Below are 8,520 nucleotides of genomic sequence, written 5' to 3' on the forward strand. Positions count from 1 at the left end.
GCTAACTGTAATCTCATAATGAACTTCAACGTGTGGGAATGGTGGAAAAGGAACTGGAAATAAGGATGAGCTAAAAAAGGGGGAAGAGTGGGATGGGACGGAGGGAGGGAATAAGGGATTGACATGGAGAAGGATATACTACTGATGTGTTCTTTCTGACTTTTTGAATGAGGCCTTCCATTACTATCATGTTTCTGAGTATAAAGAGGAATGTGTGCACAAATGCCTCATTCACACAAACACATTTGTTTCGGTATTTGGTGAGCTGTTTGGCAGTCTGACAAGGGGTCTGTCTGAAATCCCCTTGCCAATCCTCTGATGTCGTCACACATTGGTAACCAAGCCAGTGTCATCCACTTGACAAGTCAAAGATCAGGTAAGTAGAGTAGCAGCTTCATGGTAAGCATCCCCAGCAGTAAACTGGACAATGAGCCAGTTGGTGATCTGTGACAGTGCCGTGTGTGATTCACCTGCTATTTGGTGTCAAACCATGGAGCTACGTTGTCTGAAAATGTTGATGCGATAATTGTCTTTAATTTACCGTGAATTAGTCAGCCTTGCATTGCACTGAATTTGTTTACATTTAAAATGTTATCTAACTTAGAGTTGTTAGTAGCTCTGCTCTGCTCAAAGTTTACCCAATGAGAAAAAAACAATACCAAGAACTAAAAACCATGCCCGATCACTTACTATGTATCAAATGTCAGTAAAACTGAAATTAGTTCCAGTAAACTTGACTTGCAGCAAACATATTTGTGTGCGTATATAACTGATGTGAATGTGTATCATGTTGCATAATATATCTAAATTGCTCAACAGAAAAAAGTGCTCTCAGATATAGAGGATATTGAGATAAATATTTAGATATCACAGGTTTTGAAACTACCCTTGTGTAAAAGTGTGGAATTATGTGCAGTGTGCTTTCTTTTTTCTTTTTTGCATGCACAGATCATGCAGCAATACACCTTAAAATGGCATAAGCATAGCAATATCTGTGGAGGTGTGAGTTTACACATATGCATGGGTGTGTCTGTGTGAATGTGTGTGTCACATATAGGGTAATCCGCAGTAAGCTGGTTTATGGGCTCGTCTGCAGTGACGCAGATATCCGCGCCAAGCTCTACACTGATAGATTCTTCGTGACAACTAACCTACCAGACTATATGGCCCATTCCCTACATGCTGACACAGGGCTTAGAGGTGATCATCACAAACACTGTATACAGATCTTTTTCATCGTTAATTGAATATATATTGCATAGATACAGGTCAGGTAGGGTTTCTGCAATTGTGTTCGAAGTTTGTTAAGTAACCCCCTGCACACAAATGCCTGCAGGGCCAAATGATGGTGGGTGAAAAAACACCCCTAGGGGCGTTGGGTGAGGCTGGGAATGATCATTATTCTGAGGAACTGTAATAGAAGAGTGAAATGATTTACATTTGCGATGCTGTTATCCATAGGGAATTAGAACAGACATACTGCTCAAAAAGCCTCCCTTGTGATTGTCTGACCATAACTGTACCACGTTCAAATTCATCACACTCTTCATCACATGTCTACTTGTTAAGATAAGATAATGGAAAATGTAGGACAGGTGCAGGGTGGCGTATGGACAAGAGAGAAAAGTGCTGAGAAATCGATTCAGAGAGAGAAAAGTTTTTTTTTGTGAGGGGTCAGCGTTTGCCCCTCTTTCTCCTCTTCTCTTCTAACGCCCATTCTCCAGACACTCCTCAGTCTCACTCGAACTTACTACGGGAAGCAGCGGCAGCTATTAGTAGGTGCGGGCTGTCAATCAAACCGCCCCGCCCCAACGCCTCTCAGACGGGAAGCACTCTGTTCACAACTTCTACAGCAGCTGTGGAGTGGGATCTTCGTGGCATCACGCAGTACCAACGAGCATCGGACGGCCATAATGTGAAGGAAAAGCAGCCATACACCACTTTATGAAAGTAGGTGTGCAGGGAAGAAGTCTAGCAGGCTTAAAACGAATGCGTAAAGTTGTTGTTACGCAGTAGGGACGCGCAATAATCTGTGCGTAAAAGTTAATCAAAGGAGGACAACGATTAAACTTCTGGTGGAGACGTTCTCTCGGCTGCGATGGATGCGTCAGTGAGCCTTTGGGCTGGCACTGTGTCGAACAATCATTTCGACCTTTACAGTTGATTTCCAGAGTTTGGAGAGCGCATTGTGGCAGCAGATGCTGGAAAGTGACTAAGCCTTACGGTTGGAAAGCTCATGAATTGAATCTGTCTGGACTACATACTTTGTCTAAGAAGTAGGACAAGCGCAACGCCACTCAACTATCATTATATCATGAGAAAAGACGCTTTGCCGTCCAGCATCTTGTTGTTATGATAGACATCAGCTCCAGCCCTGAAAGGTCAGTTCTTCACAAAGTTGCAGCTACCTGATGCCACTACTGCAGCAGGAGTCAGGGAAACGTTTTGTCGTTTACATCCTTCTGTCTACCTCTTCTCAACATGGACGAGAGTGTTGAGTCTGCAGCGTCCGACAGCTGCTCGGACGGGGAGAGCATCAACCTCAGCGTGCTCAACTGGGAGCAAGTGCAGAGGCTGGATACCATCCTAACCGGCTCCATCCCCATCCATGGCCGGTGGAGTTTCCCCACTCTGGAGGTGAAGCCACGGGATATCGTCAAGGTGGTCCGGAGCCGCATGGAGGAGAAGCGGATACATGTCCGGGAGGTGCGACTGAACGGCTCCGCGGCCAGCTACGTCTTACACGAGGACAGTGGTCTGGGATGGAAAGACCTGGACTTAATATTCTGCGCGGAGCTGAAAGGAGAGATGGAGTTTCAGACAGTTAAAGATATAGTGCTGGACTCTCTTCTAGACTTCTTGCCCGAGGGAGTGAATAAGGAAAAGATCACGCCAGTGACCTTAAAGGTAGTATATTGAGTTATTATAACATGCGACTTACATATGTAGATAGCATGTTTTATGTCAACGTTTTTAACCTGACAGGATAGATATTGAACTCTTTTCGGTTTTATTTCCATTTACACTTATTTACACACTACTCTGTCTGCAAATGCACCTACATTAAATGTAAATTAATCTTACAGATTCAGATCTGCCCTACATCAAACCAGCACAGAGATGTAAGCCTTCAGATAGCGAAAAGTTTGGTTTCCAATTCAGAGAGGATTCTTTGAAATCCAATTGGAGTCAAATCCACCTTAAGTTGGCCCTCAGTTACCTGGATACTCTAGACGACCTAGGCTACTAATGGCCCACCCACAGATTTGATCAGCACAACATTATGACTAACAGACCAAATCCAAGACATGTATTTGGTGCAAACAGCAGTAATGTCCCGTTGTTGAAGATTGCTTAAACCATAACTGCTTGTTAACATGTAACACCCACAGTGCAATCATTCCTAAACAGCATCATTCATACATGTTTTTCAGAAGAATAAAAAAAGTGTCTGATGCACTTGCGCAAGAACTAACAGCAGTGAAAGGAAGGGCAGAGAGGAGGAGGAGTTAGTGAACAGACAGAGGAGGCAGTAGGCCTTTATGACTCAAATATATAACACTCAAATATAATAATATAGAAACACACTACACTTTAACATAACACAGAGCCAAATGTTTTTATGATGGTTAATTGGTTAACCATATGCAGGGATTCTTTGAAGAATGGATATGGAAGTTGAATCCACCTATAATTTCAACAATGTCTTTAATTTTTTACTTTAGTTGTCAGTCATTGACCTAAAACTTGCACAAACATGAGATGCATTGGACTTAGTCGGTGATGACACTAAATGCTTTAACTTGTTTCTGTTTTAGGAGGCCTATGTGCAAAAGATGGTGAAAGTCTGCAATGACTCAGACCGCTGGAGTCTCATCTCCCTCTCCAACAACCGTGGCAAGAACGTGGAGCTCAAGTTTGTGGACTCTCTTCGACGGCAGTTTGAGTTCAGCGTGGACTCCTTCCAGATTCGTTTGGACTCCCTTCTCCTCTTCTACGAGTGCTCGGAGCACCCCATGGCTGCCACTTTCCACCCCACAATCCTCGGGGAGAGCGTCTACGGCGACTTCCCCACCGCCCTCGATCACCTGCGCAAACGCCTCATCTGCACCCGGAGGCCTGAGGAGATTCGAGGCGGGGGTCTGCTGAAGTACTGCCACCTGCTGGTGCGGGGTTTCCGCGCAGCCTCTGAAACAGAGATGAAGCTGCTGCAGCGCTACATGTGCTCACGCTTCTTCATAGATTTTCCTGATGTGAACGAGCAAAGGAGAAAGCTGGAGTCCTATCTGCAGAACCACTTTGTAGACCTGGAGGACAGGAAGTATGACTATCTGGCCACACTGTACGAAGTGGTGCAAGAAAGCACGGTGTGCCTGATGAGCCATGAGAGGCGTCAGACACTCAGTCTCATCTCTTCGCTGGCGTTGCGGGTCCTGGCCGAGCAGAACGCAATTCCCAACGCCGCCAACGTTACCTGCTTCTATCAGCCGGCTCCGTATGTCTCAGACGGCAACTTCAGCAACTATTACGTAGCGCAGGTTCAGCCCATCTACCCCCGTCATCCCTCGCCTCCCCAGCAGTACATTCCTCCTCATCATCACCATCCCATGTATGCCACCTGGTTGCCCTGTAACTAAACTTTGTGTACGTTCATGCACTTTTGTGTATCAGGCAGAACATCCTTGAATGGGGATGAATGATGATCTTTTTGTCTCTTCCTTTGAAAAGGGAATTAAGGGAAATGAGAGAAGGAAGAACATGAGACAAAATTAGATAAAAGGAGAGAATAAAAGAAGGAGGGGAAATGAGGACATGAAACCTGGATCAAGGCAGTGGGCCAGAGAAAGGCTTTTCCCCGGGGTAGGGTGTGATAGCGGGAGCAGCTGAGCACACAGGGAGAGATGCCAATGAGAGAGGCTGACACATCAGTGTTAGGGTTCTCTCATCAGCACTAAGGTTGATTTGGTAGACCCTCGGAGTGACCAACAGCCTGGATACAAGGATTCTTTTCTTCTCTGTTTGTGAGTTACGGAACTTACTTTTGAAACAATGAACATGTATAATATCCACATCCTCTTCACATTAAAAACCAAACTCCCATGCAGCCACAGAGAGCAAGGGAGGACACGCATGGAATGCTGATATGCATTCATGGTCAAACAACGGAGACCTTGTGACTATGTTCATGTGCACTGTGTTTGTATGAGACTCATTTTTTCACAGACAATGCAAAATGAGGAACTGGAGACTGTTTACAAATCCAAAGATCTAGTTTGATACTGAACTTCATCTGAATTCTTAGACAAAACAACGAAACAATGCATGCTTTATTTCTGTACAGGAATAATTGTCTTAAAGTGCCTAGATAAAGCCTAAAGGGAAAAGAGTTTTTGTGACTCTTTATCTTAGAGAACTGTTGTAATTGATTTTCAAGGTGATAATGAATGTACTGTGGGACGGAGCGTTTACCTATGCTGAGTAAGGTCTCTTACACTGAGGGAGTTCTTGTTCCAACAGATTTTCTTTACAACAATGTTTAGTTAAAGACTCTGCTCTTATCTGCAGTCCTGCTCGACTAACGCACATCCTGATTACCAAAGAGGAAGTAGCAACATAATCTCATCAATCTGTAGAGGGAGGGGGAGGGGGCGGTTTGATCGAAAATGATTATAAGAACCAAATAGATTTTTAGAGAAATGCACAGAGAAAGAAAGTGTTTTGGCAGCAAGAGAGCAAGCATTTTTTTATTGGATTGCAAAAATAAGGTGGTCCAATGCACAGCCTAAAAACCAAAAACAATTTATCACAGACATAAGGAGATAATGTAACCATCTCTGGGGGATGCAATGCAACATAAAGAAGTGTATTTGGATATGGCAACGTTTTATCTCATAACGCATTTAAAATTGCAATTTCATCACATGTGGTCCCATATCAAAATGCATTTAAGAATTGAGATATTACACTCAATCTTACGTAAAGGTGCCCTGTGGAGTGTCAATGTAAAAAAGAAGAAGTTATGTTTACATTTAGTCTCACCAAAAGGCATTGTGTGTAGGATTAGTGGGATGGGTGTGCTTTCTTTTTTCTAACACATTTGCAGAGTTTATACTTTTGGTATATTTAATCTAAATGTTGGGTCCCTTTAAATTATTAAGGAGTATACATGCTCTGTATGAATAGTGTGCTAAGAGAACGTCTGTTATGATTTGACACTAAAATGGAATTGAATTGCCTTTAAAAAAGCAGGATCAGTAATTGAAGGCAGGATATAAGACGCATGGTTACATGTGTCCATTGGGTTGCAGTGCACCGTAAATACAAAAAAGGTGCCCACTGGTAAAAAACATTGCTCCATGGCGCTACGGGGGGTCATCAATTCTACAGGGCACCTCTAAGCTTCAAATATGTACTAAACGTTCAAAAAAAGGGCCAATGTGTTTGAAATGCATTCTGGAACAGGGACAACCAGTTTTCTTAAATTACACTGGAACGTTTATTTTGATATTTTCTTCTTCTTATGATTTTTTTTACATCATTTGTACACAGTTTGAAATTTATCTTTGACATGCTGTAAGCACTGTAAGAGTGAAAGAAAGGAGATGTCTGAAAACATCTGCCCGGCTCCAAAAACGGTATGTTTGTCAGCGGGGTGGAGGATGGATTGTGTGTGCAGAGATTACACAGCAGAGCAAGTCTTGAATGAAGAGGAGTAACAGCGTACTACTGGCAGAGTCAGAGGCCCAGCAAAAGAGAATATCTTCAGAACAAGTGCTGCATGAAGTCTGAAAAAATTTAAATATGATGTAAGCTCAGTGAATATTGGCCAATGTATATTCATCTTCTCATCTTCTTTATGGAAAAGAGTCCAAGTTTAGGATGTGTAGAAATTTGGACTGTATAAGCAGGTAACAGCGAGCTGTCAAAATGTTATCTCTCCTTAGCATGGAAAAGCACCAAACCAACCAAAAACCATCAAATGGATATTTGAAGGGCAATAAGACAAGTAGGCTTTTGTGATTATTGTAAAAAAAAAAGGTGTACATTTCTATCTTTACAAGTGCAAGAGACTCAGCGTAATCAAACATGTCAGATCTATTTTTCTATTGATCTCTATTTTTGTACAGTTTGGCTGATGTAGCAGGGAGATTCAAAGCTGTGTGAATTTGTGTTTTGGCTGATGAAGAGCAGTGCAGGTGGACAGGCGGCTATGCTGAGATGCCGATTAAGCTTGTGTTAATTGTGTGTGTGCTCTGAGCTTTTTCATTTGGGTTTTTGTTGCTCTAAAGAGATTGTTTCACTGTTCTACGTGTTTTTAACTGCTGTCCTGTTAGGACATGAGAATAATGATGTGTCCAAGTTGACAAACTTGAGAATTAAAAGCAAGAAAAAAACAACCACCTTACAATAGTTGTTCAGTTTTTGTTAATCCCCTCATCATATGCACACTAACAGCTACATTAACTATCTGCATGACATTTTTATTTTAGACGTTTCACCTTATTTAACCTCAATTTAGCCAAGGTTTTTAGTGCTGGCATTTAGGTTTTCAGACAGAGGAAAAGCCTTCATCAGGTCAAAGCCATGAGATGCCCACGTAATCCAAGAGGGCAAAACTGATGCTGCCAACAAGTGACATCTGATCTTGACCGGTTTTCCCTCCAAGAGATGTCACGAGTGTCAACGAGCGTCAGCAGGCGTCATCACACCGTTTGCCAGACCTCATTAGCTGAGAATGTATTAGCAACCGCAGGTAGATGCCATGTATATGCACGTACCTTACTACCAGCGGGGCCTTGGTCTCCAGGGAATCTGATTGAGTAGATTGGCTCCAGGTCTGCAGTACTCTAATGGCCGAAGGCCCCAGCCTCCAGATGTCACTTTCCCTGCTGACATTGAGAAAGAATCCTTAGTCTCTCATGTCTTTCATGTTTTTTATTCTTCGCCGGTCTGTCACTTTGATGTCCTGTTTTTTTCTTTCTTCTTTATTTTCAACTTATACTTTATTTCTTTGATGACACATTGCTTTTTATAAGTGGTTGTGTGCAAGTTTCATGCCACTTTAGTGTCACAGAGTACACAGCTTTACGCCATCTTTACCTATTGTTTTTTTTGTCCTTCCTTACCCATCTTTTCCTGCATGGGCCTGTTGATTAATTCAAGTAGAGAGAGATGAGCCATGGAGAGGAAAACAGGTAGCAACCAATGTTATCCCGTGTTAGGAGGGAGAGAGTGGACACTAAATATAGCCCCCCTCTCAGCCACTGTAAGGACATTAGCCCATATGCAGAAAGCTGATTAGCCTCCCTACATAAGAATGTGCACAGTGCTCTGGTGTGTTTACTGCCGAGAGATTTACCAGCTATTGTACTGTAACACATACCTCCATCCATCTCCCATCGTCTTTTAGGTCACTCTCGCCACTTCCTTCTCAAGGGCTTAAGGGGAACTGACAACTAGGTATTGAGGCATTTAGTGTGTTGCACAACGAGGAAAAGAGCTAACCCAAAAACACAGGCA

The 8,520-nt window shown here is 42.9% G+C and overlaps 1 protein-coding gene across 1 annotated transcript; it reads left to right on the forward strand.

The window, feature by feature from the left end:
- Positions 1–1,746: 1,746 nt before the first annotated feature.
- Positions 1,747–7,403, forward strand: LOC117961154 (terminal nucleotidyltransferase 5A-like). The gene is made up of 2 exons (XM_034899618.1): positions 1,747–2,907; positions 3,819–7,403. The coding sequence occupies exons 1-2, from the start codon at positions 2,482–2,484 to the stop codon at positions 4,635–4,637; spliced, it is 1,245 nt and encodes a 414-aa protein (XP_034755509.1). The 5' UTR covers positions 1,747–2,481; the 3' UTR covers positions 4,638–7,403.
- The last annotated feature ends 1,117 nt before the right edge of the window (positions 7,404–8,520 follow it).

The sequence above is a fragment of the Etheostoma cragini genome, chromosome 18 (assembly GCF_013103735.1).
Source record: "Etheostoma cragini isolate CJK2018 chromosome 18, CSU_Ecrag_1.0, whole genome shotgun sequence".
Lineage (NCBI taxonomy): Eukaryota > Metazoa > Chordata > Actinopteri > Perciformes > Percidae > Etheostoma > Etheostoma cragini.